This window comes from Sorex araneus, chromosome 2 (genome assembly GCF_027595985.1).
Source record: "Sorex araneus isolate mSorAra2 chromosome 2, mSorAra2.pri, whole genome shotgun sequence".
In the NCBI taxonomy this organism is placed as follows: domain Eukaryota; kingdom Metazoa; phylum Chordata; class Mammalia; order Eulipotyphla; family Soricidae; genus Sorex; species Sorex araneus.
The window spans coordinates 95,444,100-95,465,037 of record NC_073303.1 but is presented as its reverse complement, the minus strand read 5'-3'; the positions used below and the strand labels follow the sequence as shown (position 1 = coordinate 95,465,037).

The window sequence follows — 20,938 nt, the reverse complement described above, 5'->3', positions numbered from 1 at the left end:
TGAATCTTCTTTTAAAAAGACTCCTAGAGAGATACATCTCTCCTTGCCCTAGAAAGTTTATTGTATCCTTCTCAGCTTGGCAAATTAGAGATTTCTATGCATTTGCCCCCAAACCATAGCAACAGATATTTATGACCTTGATGTTTGCATAGATTTTGAAGTTTAGGCCACACCCAACAATGCTCAGGGACTGTCCATCACTATGGTTGAATAAGCTATATAGAGAAATAGGATGTGACTTTCTTTTGGTTATGGATTCAGTTTGTTGTTTCCCTAAAGTTCCAAGTTTAATCTTTCAGGGGCTGACAAGGTTTTAGTGCCTGCACTGGGCTGTTCATGTTAGTGTACCCTTTCGCATTCTCTCATCTCATAAATGCTACAGATATGACAGCAGTTTCACAAACACATATATCAGTTTCTGTGACATTATAGCAACCTCTGTCATTTGGTCTTCTATGTTCAATACTGACACAGATTCACAGGAGAGCAAGAAATGATGTTTCCAAAAAGAATTACTTTCAACCAATTGATGATCTAGCCATATTCTGGTGAATTCTGAAAATGCAGCATACTCGGACCAAGAATCAGAATGGTTATGTCACCCTACTTTTTGTTAGGGTACCATTGCATACCAGGGCCTCAAACAGACTTGCAGATATTCTCAAGGCACTTTTGTTTTAAGGCTGAAAAAGAAAGGAAAGTAAACTGAAGGAACCAAGAACTTTTAAGAAAACAGGCCCTATATGGAGTAATTACTAAACTGATACTTAATATAGTTAAGTTCAGTTTCTACTCTACTTAAACTGGTTACCTGATTATAACTAGTTAGGTGACCTACCTAGTAAACCTTTGTTATTCCCTGGAGGAAAGTTAGTATGAAATAATCAATAATCACTTGGTTTTTGATCTAGTATAACTTTCTTGTTCTAACTCCTCTTTGCTACAAACGTTGGCATTTTGCACAGTTTCTCATAGTTTCTTTATATCTGCTAGATGAGATAATGTCACTGCCCAATTCAAATAAAATTTTGCTCAAATAAACTTAAAATTTCCATATGTCTCTGTTTATCTTTTAGCAGAAGGGAACATTTTAGAGACATAAACTGACTGATGACTGAGCATTGGGTCCGTGGATTCCAGATGGCAAATATGTGGCACTGCACTGGATAGGGAGTCATCAGGGTCAATGAGGATTAAAACTAATCTAAACTCGCAATATATTGCTCAATAATGCAATATATGATTTGTGCAGAGACTTAATTATATTGTTACATTCAATTATAGGTAGTTTGTAAGATTTTCTATTAAATTTGCTCAACCCATTGCAATTTAGAGAAATTTCTATCTTTGGTGTCTGAACTTTCCGTGACACCACTCCAAATATTTATCTTTTGTGATACAGAGGCAATGATAAAAAGGGAAGACAGAAGTGTGTGGTACATTTGTGTAAGAAATAAGGAAGTTGCGTTTGAGAGGAAAAGCATAGAGGCAAAGGAAAAGCAGCAGAGTAGGTTGAGAGAAAGAAAATATGTGCAGAATGACTTTGCAGAGTTATTGAGGGGGAAAACACAGAGACTGTGAGATGCCAGTGTTTTGAGAGTAATAGATAATAGAGAAAAAACAGTTAAAAGGGTTTCTAAGAAATATTCTCATGGATTCCATACAATGTCCCTTGGGATCCACAAGAAAAGATGGTGGTTAACCTGTTGTATAAATGTAAAATATTTCCAAGTCTGGGCCAAACAACTACATAACTTAATTTTGGACTACACTACAAAGGAATTTTTACAGAGTTCATAATAATTCCATGATTTGCAGAAGATCTGAGTGCCTTGGCCAAACAGACTAAGTAGGTAGCATAATAAAATTGGGCAAACTGTTAGCTTTGGCATGGAACAGACTGGATCAGCTACTGTTGCCTGCAGGTGTGGGAGACAAAGAAAGATATCTGGCATCAAATAGCAAATGGGTTCAAGCAAATGGAAAAAAATACACACACTCTCCTGGCCCCTGTTGCCTTCTTTTTCTTCAATAATCTGAAAATAAGTTGCTTTGGTCAGGAATTTGAGTAAATTTGTCTTTGATTTAATTGGTTTTTAGGGTATTTTATAGGGACTCAGAAAGTATTGATACTTGCTGGACATTTTATTGTAAGCAATTGTGCTCAGTCAGGCTGAATCCAGCCTTTCCCCCACCAGTGCATCTCATCTTAAATATTAAACTTTTAAGTAAAGTGTAATAGATATATTCTACACTCTTTGGAATTAATTATGATTCAGTGATCTATCCCTGAATCATAACTGTATAATTATAAAAGTGTACCTGTAGTCCTCTTGGTAGGAAGCAAAATCATTCAGCGTTCTAGATCCCTGTCCGAAAATGCACCAATTTCCAAATCCCAGCACGGGAGGCCATATATACTTACTGCGAGAGTGGGGCAACCTTTGGACTTTCTGACAGACATGTGTTGCATTCTTCAGGAACCAGGAATAGTATTCAAGACAGTATCTACAGTTTTAAGTCAGAGTTGAGAACACATGTTACCCTGTGATGGCTATTAAAAGACAAATAGAAGATTTAAAGTCACAATAGTCAGTGATTCATAGAAAGATACCCCATCTCCATGGTTACCTGATGGAGGGAGTTAGAAGGTGAGGATGAGTAGGAGACAACCCAGGCTTTGGAGTCAGGAGGGCTTAGTTTTTTAATCCTAAAATCATTTTTCGGTAAGCTGTATGAATTCAGGTTGGCAACTTAATCATGGGTCTTTTTTGTTTTCATATGTAAACACAATATAGAAATAGAACCTTAGGTTATTGTGATGATTCAGTGAGAAGATTATAATAGGTGTTCAACAAATGATAATGTATACATTTATTAATTGTGTGTGTAGGAACCAGTGAGAGTTCAATTTTGTTATAGTTGGTATCGTAGCACCAACTAGTGCACTGCACTATAGCACTGTTGTCCCGTTGTTCATCGATTTGCTTGAGCGGGCAGTAATAACATCTCCATTGTGAGACTTGTTATTACTGTTTTTGGCATATCTAGTATGCCACGGGTAGCACCGACTACGTAAAACATTGTTCTGCTGTTGACTAGTGGCTTCAGGGACTACTTCAAAGGTCTGCTGTGAAAAACACAGTGTTCAGAGTGGGTGCCACAGGTTCTGTTGGGACTCTGGGAATTTACTTTCCTTTCAAGCCCACACTGCATACATAAGGAGACATGACTAAACACTCTCTGATTTCTCTTCTATTTTCATTATTCAATGATTCTGGCAAGTGCTGGGTGCTTTCACTGCTCAAGTACAGATAGATATTGAGATATCTGTTCTATGACCTCTAATTTTTAGGACACTACAAAAATAGAAGAGACTGAAACTCAAAGAGGAGCTGATTTTCCCAAGAATACACTGCTTTCTGGTGAAAGGATTGATCCAGGTGATCCAGTGATCCACTGGTGATCCACTCTATGCCAGAACACAGTCATCTACATTAGCAATTGTGCCAAAATGAGTCAGGAAACAGTTAAGCAAACAAGACCTGGGTATTTCTAAAGGACATTAAAAATTGGAAATTGTAGTGGCCAGAGAGATAGTTCAGGGGTTCATGAGCATACCTTATATGGGGTGAGTCCTGGATTCAAATCCCAGTACCACATGGTCCTGAGTAGTCTGGAGATTCAGTCTTAGAGGTCCTCAGACCACCAGGTAGGGTATAACTCTGCAAGATGTTGAGCACTGCTGGTGTAGCCAGGTGATCCCCAATATTGCAAAACCTAAGCAGCACCACATCCTTGGGCTTTAGCACTGAACTGCTGACCCAGTTAGCCACTGCTGTGGCTCCTGGACTTCCTGAGCACAGCAGGAAACCCATAGGTACATAAATGTAAAAGAAAATATCAGGGGAAATACTGCTCAAAGTAGGAAGAAAAGGAGAAAATCCTTGATTCTATCCTTGACCTCTAAATAAGCTCCTGCTAACATCTTCCGGTGGATAGTCTAGTAGGAAACTGGCTGGCAAAATTTTCTGGGATAGGTGGAGGGATGGACCTGCCAGCTTCAGTGCCCTCTAGAGAAAGAGCAGGGAGTAGGTCTGAGGGTGGCGTGGAGTAACGAGCCAACAAGGCAGCATCTGCTGTGGAGCATACTCTCCAAGCAAATCTCAAATCACACCCAAAAAAAGATGATGTTAAGTCTGATCAGTCACTGACATAGCCACTTATAAAGGTTTGGTTGTCACTGTTACAAAATGTCAAAGATGGTGAAGATGGGAGTCATATTTAGCTGTGAGAATGGGTGAGAAACCATTGCACTAACATCCACCACTGTACATGTACCAGAAACTATTGAATGTGGTTTTATAGGCATCATTATGCAGAATAATTAGATACAATATTCCATTTGCTTTCAGTTTACTCTCACAAAATTATAGTAGTAAGGCAAGACAGCTGTCACCCTTCTTCATTGATCCTGGGATTGAGTAATGTGTGGCCTGTTATTTAGACAGAATTATATCCATTTCGCAGGTAATCAAACTGAAGTTCAGAGACTTTTTTTTTAAATACCAAGTCCATGTAGCTTGCAAAGGAGGAACTTAAAGTTAAATCCCATTCTCCTTAGTTTCAACCTTACTTTCCATAGTAGGACATTAGCTATCTACTATTTTAGAACATTTCTGTTTTATGACCTAATCCAAATACTCCTCAACTCGCTTGACAATGTACCTTTTCCTAACAAGAAAACTGTTTAGAAAATTTTCAGTCACTAAGGATATCAAACTAATCTGGGATTCAATGTGTTCTGAATAAGGAGGGAATGGAAAGATGAGTGAACAGCTAAAACCCTATGGGAAAAGTCAACATTCATATGCAAGAGGTAACTGGGTGGTTGAAAAATAGGTTTCCTTGCATAGAAAGCTGCCTTTTTCACTGCCATAATAAACACTTCAGAGGTCTTAAAGTGTTTCAGGCCACATCCTGAGTCACAGAATTTTGCCTTGTAGAGTCTTTTTCTGGACTGGAGAGGTAGCACAGCAGGTAGGGCATTTGCTTTGCATGTGGCTGACCCGGGTTCGATTCCTCTGTCCCTCTTGGAGAGCCCGGCAAGCTACCGAGAGTATCCTGACCATACAGCAGAGACTGGCAAGTTACCTGTGGCGTATTGGAGACGTTACTGGTGCCTGCTCGAGCAAATTGATGAGCAACAGGAAGACAGTGCTACCATGTTACCAACAGGAGTCTCTTCCATTTTCTACCTGGAAAACTCCTTTTCCCTCCATGAAACCCTACTGGTTATTTCCTCTGGGGTCTCAGAGGACCTGATACTCAGGGTTTGATAAAGCATTTGCCAGTCTATTTTGTATTTATCTCTTTACCTGACCAAGTTTTCTACTAAATCCTCTTCTTTGTGATTCTCTTTTGTTTCTTTGTTTGGGGGGTCATACTCAGTGGTGCTCAGGCCATACTATTGGCTCAGCACTCAGGGATCACTCCTGGTGGGCTAGGGGAACCATATCAATTGCCACATGCAATGCAAGTTCCTTACTAGCTATATTATCTCTTCAGCACCATTCCCTTATGTTCGTTTGTTTTAATAACAGAGCTGTCTTAGTCAACAAATCTGTTTAGTAATACCAGATTTGCAATCTGCTAAGCGTACCCTATATTCAAATTTTCCTATATTCAATTTTTAAAGTGTAATTATGAAACATTTTAGCATTAAGTTAAAATGCGAGGAAAAGAAGGGGTAAGGTCATAATTACAATGTCTAATTTCTCTAAACTTAAACTTAAAACACTTTTTTTTCTGGAGACGTCTGCCTTGATATTGATTTTTCCAGTCAATATTTGAAATGTAGATTTTTAAATGGCATTTTCCTTCCAAATCTATAAGACTCTAAGAGTTTGCCTGCATGCATAAATTAGTTCTGTCACATTATATTTTTCATTTGCATGTGTGACCATTTATTCTACCTAACTCTGAAATCAGCTCAGTATAGCCAATACATAACTGAAGCTCAACACTTGTTTAAGTAAAGAATTCATAAGTAAATGAGTCAGAGATCTAAATGTTTACTGATTCTGCAAGAAAGAACTGTGACAAACATTTTCCTTTTCTCCTAATCATGTTCTGTCATGGAGATATGCCCTTCCTTCTTTGCTAATGCCTGGTTTGCTGGTTTTAGTGTTTTTTTCCTCCTCTGAGTTGAGGGGACATCACAATACTGAGAATATGAAACCAATCCCCCAAAGTAGTAATGATAAAAAACTGAAAACCAAATTTGAAGCTTAGAACCAATAGATAATGGATATATGAAAAACTGAATGATCATTTGTAGACTCTGAAAGCAGCATCGAAGATCTGAGACCACTTGAACGAAAGTACTCATCACTGTTGTTTGGCTCTGGCTTATAGACTATATTAAATTTTAGAAGAAAAGAAAGCATGTGAGCACTCAGGTCAAAAAAATGTCTATGTCTAGCCCTACTTAAAAGAAAACTGGGTCTGCCCTCTAATTTTCTTTTCACAACCTTCTCATTTTGCAAGAAAATAACTCTTAGGGATTTATGAAAGAACTGGAATTTAAATTGATAGACCCGTTGATTATTGTCTTCTAAAAAACCTCACCGTATTAAGGACATCTGGATTCAGGATCCATTCCAACTCCTAATACTAATGACCCTCGATGTGATATCACTCAGTTCAACTCAACTCAGTTTCACTCAGTTGCACTCACTGAGTTAGACCTTGCACTTGGTTCTGGGAATCCAGAAATGAATAAAAAACCAAACTGGCTCTGAAGAATATAAGGACACATAGAAAGCCCATTGAAGAGTTCATTCCTCAAAGACCCCTGTCACCAGTCTGTGGACACAAGATCCATCTCATTTGTATCTTGAAGACAAGCCTTTCAAAATAAAAAATGTGCAAATACTTTGCAGAAAATAAAAGTCGTAATTCACCATAGTTACCTCATGGCCGCCATTCTAGTGCTCCCCTTGTGCTTCATGCAGAGGCATTGCTGAAAATAGCGGCACAGTTCCATCAGGCAGGGTTTGAGCTTCTGAATGGCCAGGGGAAGAGGAGAAGCTGTCACAGTCCCTTCTTTGAGAAGAGGCTGAGGACACCCTAGAAGAGGTAATATCAGACCATTCAAAAACCACTGTGCTTGCCTGGTGCAGTTCTGCGTGTAGTCTAGCTGATTCAGTGGGTATTATCTAGTTTCAGAGGGTTGCACCTTTATTTGTTTTACTAACTATGTGGTACTGGAGCGATAGCACAGTGGGTAGGGTGTTTGCCTTGCATGTGGCCAACCCAGGTTTGATTCTTCTGTCCCTCTCGGAGAGCCCAGCAAGCTACCAAGAGTATCCTGCCTGCACGGCAGAGCCTGGAAAGCTGCCTGTGGTGTATTCGATATGCCAAAAACCATAACAACAAGTCTCATAATGGAGATGTTACTGGTGCCTGCTCGAGCAAATCTGATGAACAATGGACGACAGTGCTACAGTGCTACTGACTATGTGATTTTACAATTCTGAAAGGCTGGGGTCTAACTACAAGTAATATAACTGGTTTTTATTTTATTCATAAACTATATACTCTGCATAAATATACATTCCCCAAGGAATAGAAATGAAGTTGGGGCCAGAGAGAAAGGACAGGGGTTAAGATGTTTGCCATGTATAATGCCAACTCTGGTCCCATCCCTGGCTCTGCATATAATCCCCTGAGCACTTGATAGAGTGATCCCTGAGTACAGAGCCAGGGTATCCCTGAGAAATGTCAGATGTAGCACACAAAAAAGCAAACAAACCAAAGAATAGTAGTGGAACTTAAAGTTTTGAATGATACCATTGGCTTTCTAAGTCTTTTTTGGGTGGTGATATGGTTTTGGACTGGAAATTTTGCTCCTGGGAATAGTAATATGAAATGATATTGACTAAGAACAATGCAGACAATGCAGTTTGTCTAACAAAGGTGTGCAAATGATCTCTGTTCAATAGATGGGAAGAGGTTTGTGCTGTAGGGTATCAAATAGAAGATTCATTTCCAAATCTATATGACAAACTATATACAAATGCTTTCTTAAATTCCCCATTGCACCAGTCTTAATACTTTTCTAGTTTCTTCATAAATTAAATTTTCTGAGTAAATTCTTTGATATGTTTATTTCATATTTTGAGAGTTTCTATCACCCAAGATAATGATATCTATATATTTATATATATTTATTTATGAAAGGGTAAAAACGGTCCCCTAATGCTAGAGGAAGATACATAAAGATCCATAGAAATAAAAAATATTTTAAATTTTATTTTGCACCAACTACAGCAGCAACCGCCCCTAGAGTATTCATCAAGTTTTATAACTATAACTATGCATGACCTTTCCCCTTTAATGTTTGTATTGAGCACTTGCTCCATATCAGGCACTTTCTTAAGTTCTTCTCTTCCATTTTTTATTCAGTCCTCATAAAATCACATGCAGTAGATATCCAAGGTGTTATTTTATAGAAGAGCATACGGAGGGTCTGTGAATTAATGAGTTATACATAGGCAGTAAATCATCACACTTCACTTTGTTACTGACTGCAAGTAATATTCTTAATGTAACCACATTAGGAATCCACACTCTCTTCCTTTCCCAACTTCCCCAGGCTTCTCGACCTTAGTTCACTCAGCTGATCAAAGCTGGGCATTATGTTTAGTTCCCTCTTGGGCCTCACTTCACCATCATCACAATCTGTTAGCCTGTCTTGCAAATACCGTTTGTTTCCTATTTATGCACCCATCTCCTAGTTTCTGGCTATCACTAGTATAATAGTCTTTACTTTAATTGTCTGTTCCCAATCTTATTCTTGTCTTTTATGTGCAGCCAAAATAAACTGTCTGCAACACAAATTTAATGACATTGTTCCTACATCTCAAAGAGATTCATACCCCTTGATGTGGAGTTCAGTCCCTTGATCACTCTCCTTTCTGTACCAGATTCCAGCCCTAAGGACTATTTCTTAGTCATTGAGAAACAGTTTTCTGATGCCCCAGTGTCTTGGTTGAATTTGTGCCTTTGTTGGGAATTTATATTTCTAAAGGCAAACATTCACCTGCCACTTTCTCAGCCAGTAATGTCCTCTTGAGTGATGCCTGAGATGTGTCATCTCTTCCTCTCTGCATGCACATAGCATGTACTGGTTTCGTTCTTAATAACATTACCACATTTTCCTTCAAATTACAATTATTTTATACATATGAATATTCATGTGGCAGTAACATGGAAAAGTGGGATAAGCACAGATTCTGAAATTAGATGGATCTGGATTTAAAATTTACTTTTATTTTTCCTGCATGACTCATTAAAATTGTTTAATAAAGATGGCATTACCTACATAGCAGAAGGTATTGTGAAGATAACATAAAAATAAATACAAAGCAGCACCTGGAACATATTTGGAGCTGAATAAATATCCATGGAGTATATGAATGAGTGAACATTGAAGATTTTGAACTACGATATTTTTGGTGAATGTAAAAAATCTTTTACTGATATATAGCACTGTTGTCCCATTGTTCATCAATTTGCTCTAGCGGGTACCAGTAACGTCTCCATTGTGAGACTTGTTGTTACTGTTTTTGGCATATCAAATATGCCACAGGTAGCTTGCCAGGCTCTTCCATACAGGTAGGATACTCTTGGTAGCTTGCCAGGCTCTGTGAGAGGGAACGAGGAATCGAACCTGGGTTGGCTGCATGCAAGGCAAACGTCCTACCCACTGTGCAATTGCTTCAGCCCTTACTGGTATATATGAGAATTATTTTATTTTGCTATAATATTTCTTATTGGATGGGTGGATGGGTGATGGAGGTGTATAGATATAAATAGAGTTTGATATAAATATCAATTAAAGTATAGACTCAAGTTGGTTTTTAGAGCTCAGTCTGACAATTGCCCATTTGCACCACCAGTGTTTCTTCAGAATCCTTGGTGCAGGGTTTGGGTGGGGCTAGGTTTATAATTTCCTTTCCTAGAATAATCATATCTTTGTGTCTTAAAAGCCATTCACCATTCAAAGCTGAGGCAAATCTTAGTTCATATGAAAAAGAAAACTGTGCAGGTTCCAGGAATTTAATCATGTCTGTTGATATATGATTGGATGGCTTGGGAACATTCAGAAAAACGAGTATAGAATGGCATCCAAGAGTTGGAGGAGCCTGAAGTCTGATCCATATTTGAAGGATTCACTTTATATCAGCTTCTTCTTTATGGAAACTGGTTCAGCAGAAATAAGGAGAGTGAGTCATACAGAACTTGGGGAAGTTTCTCCTTACAGAAACGTGAAGTGCTGAAAATTATTCAGCATTTCTAAAGAGTCAGCGACATGCCCAGAAAATTTTCTGCCCAAGAATTCCTTAAGCATGAAATCTGCAGAGTAGGAAGGCGATGTCCTCAAAAAAAAAAAAAAAAAAAAAAGAACAAAAGTAGAGCACTCAGTGGATAAGGATTGAATTTTGTTGAATTTTATAAGCATCCTTTTTTTTCTTCCTGTGTCTCTGCTAGCAAAAATGCTCAGTATGAAAATAGAGTAAATTGACAAGATGAGGCTTATTAATAAAGAGAATATCACTCAGCTACAAAAAAGGTGAAATCTTACCATTCAGGACATGAAAGAATCTTTCACTTATGCTAAGTGAAATTTTTCAGATGCAGACTGACAGACTGGATGTGTTCATATATATGTAGAAGATGAAGAAGCAAAACAAACGAACAAAGAAACACTTTTGCACTATGTAAACACAAATGGTAGTGACCATGAGAGAAGGAAACGGGGTGGGTAAAGGATGACAGATGAAAACCAGTTGTTGATAGTATACTATAATGTATACTCACCATCAATGAATGTTGAACTACAAAGCTGCATACCTAAAACATGCAATGTTTTAATCTGACATGCAAATATCAAAACCTCATGGAAAGGTGAGTAAAGACATCTAGGTGTCCAAATAATGTATTTTACTCTAATTTTGCTTTATAGTGAAGAAACTGAATTCTGGTTGTTAAATGCTGGAGTAGTGAATAGAACTAAACGTTGAGTTCCAGCAGTTATGAATCTAAATTTCCTCAGCAATCCTCTATATGTTTCACATACAAAGACCACACTAGTGACAAGTCATTGATACCTACGTGAAACTTGGTGGGGCACTGGGACTTGGGCTGCCTCTTCTTCGGGGTTATAGGGCCAACCTGCAGGAAGGTCACATGCAAGGGGCAAGAATGGTCACTCAAAAGCAAAAAAAAAAAAAAAAACAACTTGTGTACAGATTAGATAAGTGTAGGACAAAAAGAACAAGTAGTTCTTGGAAAACTAGAGAGCTATGGGAAACTGTGTAGCCAAGAGAGAAGTGATTTAAGCACAATCCCCAGGCAAATTAAGCAGATAGCTATCTCTGGCTTTTTCCTGCTTGAACCAGTAGTGCACATCAATTAACTTAGTCGGCCTACAACGCACCCCCTCCCCCCCACCCCCGCCCCAACCAGGCCCCACTCCCAGCCCCTGCAGCATACTTTCTGCCTGTGGCATTGGGATTCTCTTTCCAATGCCCAATCTTACCTGTTTGTGAAGATTTGGGGGCTGGTGCTTTGGTTGGACTGAGTGTCTGTGTGCTGGCAGTGAAAGTCCCTGGAATGAGATAAGAGGTGTGTGAGTTCGAGTCCTCAGTTTGCCTGATTCCGTGCAGGGAACCAATGTACCAAGCTTTCTGTATCATCTGATGTTAGCTTTTAAGTTTTTAATTAATTTTTTATTTTCTCTCTCTCTCCCTCTCTCTCTGTTGTTAATGTGATGACTTTGAGGGGTCATACAGTTGTAGTGCTCTCTGCGGTCTCACTGTACACTTCCACTGAATATCTCCTAAATGTGTTCAGTGAATATTTTTACTGAATTTCACAGGAACCAGAGAATAATACAGACCCGTGAGGATAACATGGTCCTGAGGGAAGGAAGGTCAATTTCATGGACACGATGATAAGTGGTGCTATCCACAGATCTGAGTATGGACACAGCCTCTAGTTGCAGGGATTGGGGCAAATGGTTTTAAAAACAAGTTCTTTAATTTTCATTGTCTCATATTCTGTGTATATTTTTCACACACACCAATACAAATACACACATCACACATACAGTTGGAATCACACTTGTCAATTTTTCTCCTGCCTCTAAGAGCTCAGGCTTTCTTTATGTCACGGCATTGTAGACACATAATGCATCGTGTGATCAATGTCATGTGTAGTGAGTAAAATCATGATAATACTGTGCCAAACAAAAAAGAAGTGGAACTATCTAGAGTGAGTGAGAAATGTCTGCTTGGAAGAGTCACCAGCTTTTAACATTCAGTGAAGGGAAAAACGGGGACACTGTAAAGGGATTTCATAAAAGTGACAGGTGATGAGGGGTTTGTTCATTCAGTTATTCATCCAAAGGTGGGGAGACAAAGGGGAGAGTAAAGAAGAGGAGAAATAGGGGTTTCTTTGCAATCACCAAGCAGATTTTATTGTATTTATGTCTGCGATTTTATATTCCGAAACCCAGGAAAGGTTTGCAAACAGACAACACAATATCCAGTTATCCTGAGGGATGTGATGTGAGGGTGAGCACCCTCTCTCTTACCTGAGACTGAGCGGGGCTGGGCTGAGTTGTCAGGCATGGCCACCGTCACAGCCGGAGGTTCAGAAATGGTCCTGGTGCTGGAGGTTTCCTCAGCCTCTGCAGAAGATGTTAGTATGGAGGGTCCCAGAAAGATTGCTAGGAAGGTTCTCAAGGTCTTTTCTCCTGGTATGAGCCTAGGGCCCAGGTAATGCCTACTGGCTGTCACCTGTGGAGATCTAGTCACCTTTTGGTGGGTGTGCAAGTGATTAATTACAACAGAGCATATACTGCTTACAAGTTTTGACTCAGACACAGAACTGCCCAGACACTGAAATCTAAGCAAGAGCCAGTCCTAATGATGATTGACTAACTCCTCAGATGTATCAGTGCTAGGGTCTGGTGATGAAGAGCTGCGTGGTTACAGTGGTGCTCAGAATCACCAGTCACATCCAGCAGTGTTTGTGGGATCATTCAGTGCTAGGGAGAATTCAGGGAGAATTCAAGTCCTATTCATGCAAGACACTCACCCTGACCACTGAGGAATTATCCCTGACCATCAATTGTAGTTTACTTCCAAATAAGATAGGCATATCTTTGGCATCATTAGTGACAACATGACTGATGGTGACCAAAAAAATAGTGAGGATAAAGAAACCCTTCACTATGCCACTAACCTAGCATTAAGCCATTACTCTTTGTATCATTCTCTAGTCAGGTACAAATTAATTTTACCCTGCCATAAAACATGGACTTTATTTCACCATTCAGTGTGCATCTTAGGAGAGATGGGAATTAAGAGGGCCAGAAGTCAATGGTCTCAGGAACATAGGTGGAGTAGAGGTGTGGTATATGTATATACTTTTCTTTTTTTGGGGGGGTAACACCTGGCGATGCTCAGGGTTTACTCCTGGCTCTGCACTCGGGAATCACTCCTGGTGGTGCTTGGGGACTATATGGGATGTTCAGAATCGAACCCGGGTTGGCCGCATGCAAGGCAAACGCCCTACCCGCTGTGCTATCACTCCAGCCTCAGTATATGTATATATTTAAACCCAAGCACTAACAACACTGAAGGAATGAGACCCTATTACAACAACCAAACTGAAAAAAATGTGCCTATCAAGGAAGTAGGCTGGTGGGATGGAAAAGGAGACACTGGAGGAGGGAAGGTGACATTGATGGGTTGATTCTGAAGCACTGCATGTCTAAAACTCAGCTCTGAATTACTTTTTAAAATCGCAGTGCCTTATTAAAAACATCCTTATCATAAGGAACCCTCCTCTACTATTGTTATGATTGTTAACGATTTAACTTCTTTGGAAAACAATATGTATATTTCTCAAAAATCTAAGGCTTGAACTTCCATATGATCCAGAAATTGCAAGTGCCCAAAAACTATTTTGAAAAGATGTATGTGTCCCTATATTCTATACTTACTACAACACTGCACAAAAGCCAAGATCTGCAAACAACCCAAGGGCCCAAGAATAAATGACTGGATTAATAAACTCTGGTGCAGATGCACAATAGGGTACTACTTGACTACAAAAGAAGATGAAATCATGCAATTTGTAGTTACATGGATGGAACTAGTGAGTGTCTTGCTGAGGGAAGTCAGTCAGTAGGAGTGGGACATACACAGAACAATTTATTTCATATAAAGATATAGTAGGGGAAAAACAAAGGCAACAGAACTTGAGCGTTGGTCAACAGAACTGATTTTACCTAAGAGGATGAGGGGGAAAGGAGGGCCATTGGTAATTGGCAGAGGGGAGTGAGCGCTCTTGTGGTAGGTGTGGTATTAGAATGATGAACACACGAATCTATCATTGACAGTATTGTAAATCACAGTGCCTCAATAAAAAGGAGGAAAATTAAGAATGTTATAATGGTGCTGGGTGGAGAGGCTCAGGAAACCCTGTGCTGCTATTTTTGCAATTTCTTGTGAGTCTTAAGCTTTCAATATTTTGTAAAAACATTATAAAAGTAAGTCTTAGTAGATACAAGGGCCAGAAGGATTGCCCCATAGGTGGAAGCCTGCTTCATGAGGGGACGGGAGACGGCAGATGGAATAGAGAAGGAATCACTAAGAAAATGATGGCTGGAGGAACCAGTTGGGATGGGAGATGCATGCCGAAAGTAGATAATGGACCAAACATAATGACTTCTCAGTGTCTGTGTTGCAAGCTATAATGCCCAAAAGAGAGAGAGAATATGGGGAATATTGTCTGTTATGGAGGCAGGGGGAGGGTGGGAAAGGGGGGGGGTATACCAGGGATATAGTGGTGGGGAGTGTGCACTGGTGGAGGGATGGGTGTTTGATCATTGTGAGATAGTAACCCAAACATGAAAGCTTGTAGCTATCTCACAGTGATTCAATAAAATTTTTTTTAAAAAGTAAGCCTTAGAAACACATTATGTGGGGCCAGAGTGATAGCACAGCGGGTAGGGCGTTTACCTTGCATGTGGCCGACCCGGGTTCAATCTCCAGCATCCCATATGGTCCCCCAAGCACCATCAGGAGTAATTCCTGAGTGCAAAGCCAGGAGTAACCCCTGAGCATTGCTGGGTGTGACCCAAAAAGAAAAAAACGCATTATGCTGATGTCATTTGCGCCTAATCTTCCCTGTATGGAATCCATACTGGCTCTTACTAATGTGTATTTCAAGTTGACTAAAGAAGGTAAGGGTGAAAGGGAGAAAGAAGAAAGAGGGAAATTTCACTTATGCACGGGAAGTTGGAGGAAGAAACAAAAATGACGAGAGAAAAGAATTGATAAAGTTTCTTACCCAATGGTGGGCTCCAGGAGTAGGAGCTGCTTGACCTGGTGGTAGGCTGGGGAAGGTGCTTGGGGTCAGTGTGCAGGGTCCACTCTCCTTCTGAAGGAGGAGCTGTCTTTGTCCAAGAAGTGGTCCCTGGAGTAGATGTTCCAGGGCTCTGGGCTCCATGGGGGAGTCTGGTCCTTGGGAGTGTGTCTTTGCTTTGGGGGCTGAGCTTTGAAGTGCTGTCTGTTCCCCTGAGAGCTGCACCTGGAAGGTGACACTCAGTAGCAGCTTTCAGATACGTGACACTTTAAATACAAAGAAGAGTCAATCTACTGAAAGGTCATCATCAGCCAATACACAGACTCCCAAGAGTCATCCCTTACACAGAACAGTCCCATGGTTCCTAATATAGCACAGCAGGTGGGGCGTTTGCCTTGCACGTGACTGACCCAAGTTTGATTCCTCTGTCCCTCTCCGAGAGCCCAGCAAGCTACCAAGAGTATCTCGCCCGCATGGCAGAGCCTGGCAAGCTACCCACGGTGTATTCGATATGCCAAAAACAGTAACAACAAGTCTCACAATGGAGATATTACTGGTGCCCACTCCAGCAAATCAATGAGCAATGGGATGACAGTGACAAAAAATTCATAGTGACAGTGACATATTAAGTTAAAATATCAGTCTCTGAAAATGATGCTGGAAAGAAGCACTGTGAACAGAATACACAAGCTGTCAGACCTAAACGCATCTTATGTTGTCCTGTTTCCTCCTCAGATCCTGGATCCCATCAGCATCCTTGTCCTATTTGAGAGCCCTCATCACCTCTATCACTCTGGCAGTGGTCTCAGGAACAGTGTTGGTTAGATTGGCAGGACGAGATCTGCGAGTGTCTTAAGGGACCAGACCTGAAACTGGAAGGCTGGAGCTGCCAGGCGGAAGCTGCCTGAATGACAGGACCCTACTGAAAGACCAAGAAGCCTCGGTTCAGAGTAAACCGACTACTGCTCTGTCTTAGGTGTTCCACAAACATGTCTAGGAAGAGGCCCAAGTGTTAATTTTGTCCCGTCTCTCCTTATGAAGGTTTAAAAGGTGGGAGCTGGGTTTTCAGATGACGGGCTCCAGTGACCCATAGCACCCCTCCCTCTGCAAGGATGGAGACCTTCATGGCTGCTGGCAGATAGGCAGAATCCGCGTTGGGTTTTGGCCTCTGCTTGCCCCCTTGGCAGACACGGTGTGTAGAAAACAAGTCATACAACTGCAGAAAGTGGACCTGTGGCCTTGCTTCTCTCTCTTGCCTTACCTATGGTCTTATGGACAACCTACATGCTCCATTAAACCAGACATGAAATTAGGTGCCTCCTAAATCAAACTCTCAGTCAATTTATTGAGTAACAAACATATAACCTTGGTGCTACCTTGTAAATATCTTCTCTTTTCTTGAGTGTTTATACTTTTTTGAGAAGATACTTAATTGCGACTGGGGATAAAAAAAGGTTCCTTATAAGATTGACTCAGCTTTCATATTTGTTCTCAGACTTGAGTAGAGAATGAGATTCCACCAAATACCCATTTATTCCTGTCAAATATATGTGCATACATATGCAGAGGCAGAAGTGTGATACCCACAGTACAGTCACGAATTCAAATACCTACATAAGCTGGATATTTAATACAATAGAGGGAAGTCCAAGCCAAGAGGGAAGAGAGAGGGGTGTAGGAAATATGAGAGAAATATTGATCCTAGTAGGAAGAATGCGGGCAGGAATAACTTAACTCCAATAGCTTAACTCTCACCTGCCAAGGGTGAGAGGGAGAATACTGGAATAAAAGATCATTTTGGAGGGTGGGGTGAGAGAACTCAGCAATTAAAATTTTTTACACGGTTAAATCATTTTATTTTAACATAGTATAGATGAATGAAACAGCCCAAAGTAGCATTAGTTTATTAGGGCATCTTTGGTCTAGAGATTGTACAGAGAAGTTTGAGATAGCTGCACTCACCCAAAACACCAGACATGCTGCTGGTGAATGTGTAATTGATAACTGGAGATTTCTCTGCTAATTCCCAGAAGTCTGAAATATTCCTTCCTGAAAAAAATCACACGTGTGGAATCAAATCTTGGGCTCACAGACTCCTGTGAGCTGTGTTTAATTCTCAGCTCAGACACTTGTCAAAGTATCGCGGGGGGGATCACCTGCCTTTCCTGTCATGACACAGATGAAGATGCAGTCTGATTCATCCGTCTGACTCACTACAAGACAAGCAGAATACAAGATTTAACACTGGAGCTAAAGTTGGTCTGTTGGAAATAACACTTAAGATGGACATTCCTAGTTCAGGGTGCTATAGGAAAATTAGACTAACTCCTTACTTTCAGGGATCCCTCATTTTCTATTGTATCTGTTTTTGAGAAATGCAGGATGATGTAATTACTAATGGCACAGCCCATGGGATTAGTTTTCAGATTTATAGAATTATTTCTGCCAAATCTAGCTAAGTGGACGGAAGTTACTGCTTGGACTTTCTAGGATACAGATTATATATCTTTTAAATGATGACAATTTACATCCTATAGTCTCTTCTTGCATTTTCTAAGCCCACAAATATTTATAAGACAAAATATATTATTATGTGACACTTGATAACAACAGCCCATTGGTGGTAAAATATGGCTTTTCATCAGCGAGGATATTTATTATCTCTAGCCTCTGTTTTGTTCAGTAACTTTAGAACATCAGTGTGTTTGATCACAACAAACTGCCCTGGACAGTGCGAAAGGTGCTGTCTCATGTAGGGTTGTCCCTCGAGATGTTGCCAATAAATGTGTCATGGCAAGACCCTGGAAGGTCATGACATATCTGTGAAGTGCCAAGTACAGTGCCTTGGCAGATCCAATATCAAAATTCAGATCCAATATCGAATTTTCAGTTAATATTTGGAACATATTCATTACTTTAGATCTATTTGTAGATTAAAGTGGGTCCAGAGTTACATTTTCATTACTTTTACAAAGGAACGTGTGAATTGCTTGGGGATCAGATAAGCAAGACTTTTATTTCTTTTTTCCTATTGAGGCCATACCTGGGCTGGAGCGATAGTGCAGCGGGTAGCACGTTCGCCTTGAAGGCAGCTGACCCAGATTAGATTCCTCCGCCCCAGCAAGTTCCTAAGAGTATCTGGAGAGTATGCCCATACCCGCACGGCAGAGCCTGGCAAGCTACCCGTGGGGTATTCGATATGCCAGAAACAGTAACGACGAGTCTCACAATGGAGACGTTACTGGTGTCCGCTTGAGCAAATCATGAGCAAGGGGATGACAGTGGTACAGTGATACACAGTGAGGCCCTACCTAGCAGTGCCCATGCTGTGCTGGGCTTCGCACCTGCAGCTCCTGCTTGTAAAACTAAACTCCAGCCCTTTGTACAATCAACCTGGGCACAGGGGTTTTCTCTTTAATTGTGTATCAGGTATGGATTTGGATTCCATATCAATCTAAATATGAGCTCTGAATAAACCTTGATCAAAATATTCAACATCTCTGAATCTCAGTTTTCTCATCTTTAAAATGCTCTACTGGTGTACAGTATAAATAACAGAAACTATTTTCTTCAATCTGCCTGGTTTCCCCATCTTCGAGCCTTGGATTCTTTCTTCTTCTTTTTTTGGACACCAGGAAGATCTCTACTGGGCAGATGTAGTCCTCAATTACTGGCAGTTGAAACTAGAATCATGCTGATATTATAAAAAATTATGTGAAAAATTCCTGGCACTCTGGCCTTAGGAGGGAATCCAGGGGGTCTTCTAGGCCTGATTATATTCTATTACAAATATCAAATATCAAAGTTGCCAAACATTCTCAAGATGAACAGACCTGAGAGAATAGAGGTTGACTTAAAAATTTCTGTGAGGTAGCTAGTAGAATTTCCAATAATGTCCACCAGGAGAGCTGTGAAATCTGCAAAATAGATTGGAGGAATTTTAAATTTCTGACTTAGAAATGTATACTATGTGTAGAGCTTTCTGAGGACATTTTATACTTTTTATTTAGGTCAATGTTTTAAGAGATAATAACAATAACATAGAAGAATATTAATTATGAAAATTTATAATTTCAGGTATGCAAGAAACCTGATAATTTATATTTACAATTTTCTTTCTCCTCTTATTGCCTTTCCTGCCAAATCATCTCTGCCAACCCCCAAAGAACTGAGAAAGGCCACATTTCTGTGTAATGGTTTTGCTGATTTGTTTTTCTAATGATCTCTTCTGCTTTAGAGTATAGAATATCAGCTGATAGTCTTATAAACATGTAAAAGATTTACAGAATTTAGATTTTTCAAAATGGATGCCAGTTTTAACAGAGTCATAAACAATGCAATACATAAAGGACATCAATCCTATTAGAATTAGAAACTTTTACTCCTAATCCTCCTTGTTAAGAACTACTGAGAGGAGAAAGTGAGAATTCCATAATTCATACTATAATGTCCTCATGGAGTTTCTTTTTACATAGGATTTGAATAGAGCATTTGCTAAACATGGTGACCACGACTGAACCAACAAAGTTCATTAATATATTTCTAGAACAAAACTAACACCAGCCCTTTCTCTTTGGTATTCCAGATCCAACAAGTTCTTGGCGTATAAAACAAGGGGTATCTGTCAGAGGAGTCCAAAATAGTAACTTTTTTTTCCAGGCTGGAGCAATAGCACAGTGGGTAGGCATTTGCCTTGAATGCAGCTGACCCGGGTTTGATTCCTCCACCCCTTTCGGAGAGCCCCACAAGCTACCCAGAATATCTCGCCCACACGCCAGAACCTGGCAAGCTACCCGTGGCGTATTCAATATGCCAAAACCAGTAGCAACAAATCTCACAATGGAGACATTACTCTTGCCCACTTGAACAAATCAATGACAATGGGATGACAGTGACAGTGATATAGTGATACACTGGAAAATTCTCTCAGGTCTTGTGAAGATACTTTGTTCACTCATTAATGGTTCGTGACTTTGAGAAGAGTGAAGCTAACCCAGAAAGGTAGAAAATGTAACTAGTAAAATGGGCAGCATATGAGGTGAGCAGGAATTGGAAACTGCACTTTGACTTAGAGCCATAGATTTTATATATCTATGCAGATATGGGAATTTGCCCATTTTGCAGGTAGGCAAATGGGATTTTGCCTTTCTCAGGAGTGCTCCTTTCTATGTCTCATTACACACTCTGTTCTTAGTTTCAGTCACATTGTGGAAACTAAGGAGGAATACTATTTCATTACTTATTCTATCATCTTCCTTCTTACTACTCAAATATCTTCATTTATTCATTCATCTAGCAAACTTTCAGTGAAAGTTTGACGTGTGCCAAATAGCTATTCCACACTGGAAGCCTGGGTGAGACAACATCTCGACCCATAAGATATTTAGATTAGTGAGAAAGAGACACACACAGAACCCAAAACTTCAATTTGTTGCTGATAATGCATAAAATTGTAGTATGACAGCAGCATCAGAAAAAAGAAATGGAGTCC

General features: G+C 40.0%; 1 protein-coding gene across 1 annotated transcript in view; it reads right to left on the bottom strand.

Moving 5' to 3' along the window:
- Positions 1-639: 639 nt before the first annotated feature.
- HHLA1 (HERV-H LTR-associating 1) overlaps positions 640-20,938 on the bottom strand; it is a 32,358-nt gene continuing 12,059 nt past the window's right edge. The window contains exons 7-16 of the mRNA XM_055124467.1: positions 19,281-19,364; positions 17,604-17,660; positions 17,410-17,496; positions 15,433-15,672; positions 12,665-12,760; positions 11,604-11,677; positions 11,182-11,251; positions 6,975-7,131; positions 2,426-2,508; positions 640-683 (exon numbers count right to left, since the gene is read on the bottom strand). Of these exons, the coding sequence (XP_054980442.1) occupies positions 640-683; positions 2,426-2,508; positions 6,975-7,131; positions 11,182-11,251; positions 11,604-11,677; positions 12,665-12,760; positions 15,433-15,672; positions 17,410-17,496; positions 17,604-17,660; positions 19,281-19,364 (992 nt within the window). The remainder of the gene's footprint in view (positions 684-2,425; positions 2,509-6,974; positions 7,132-11,181; positions 11,252-11,603; positions 11,678-12,664; positions 12,761-15,432; positions 15,673-17,409; positions 17,497-17,603; positions 17,661-19,280; positions 19,365-20,938) is intronic.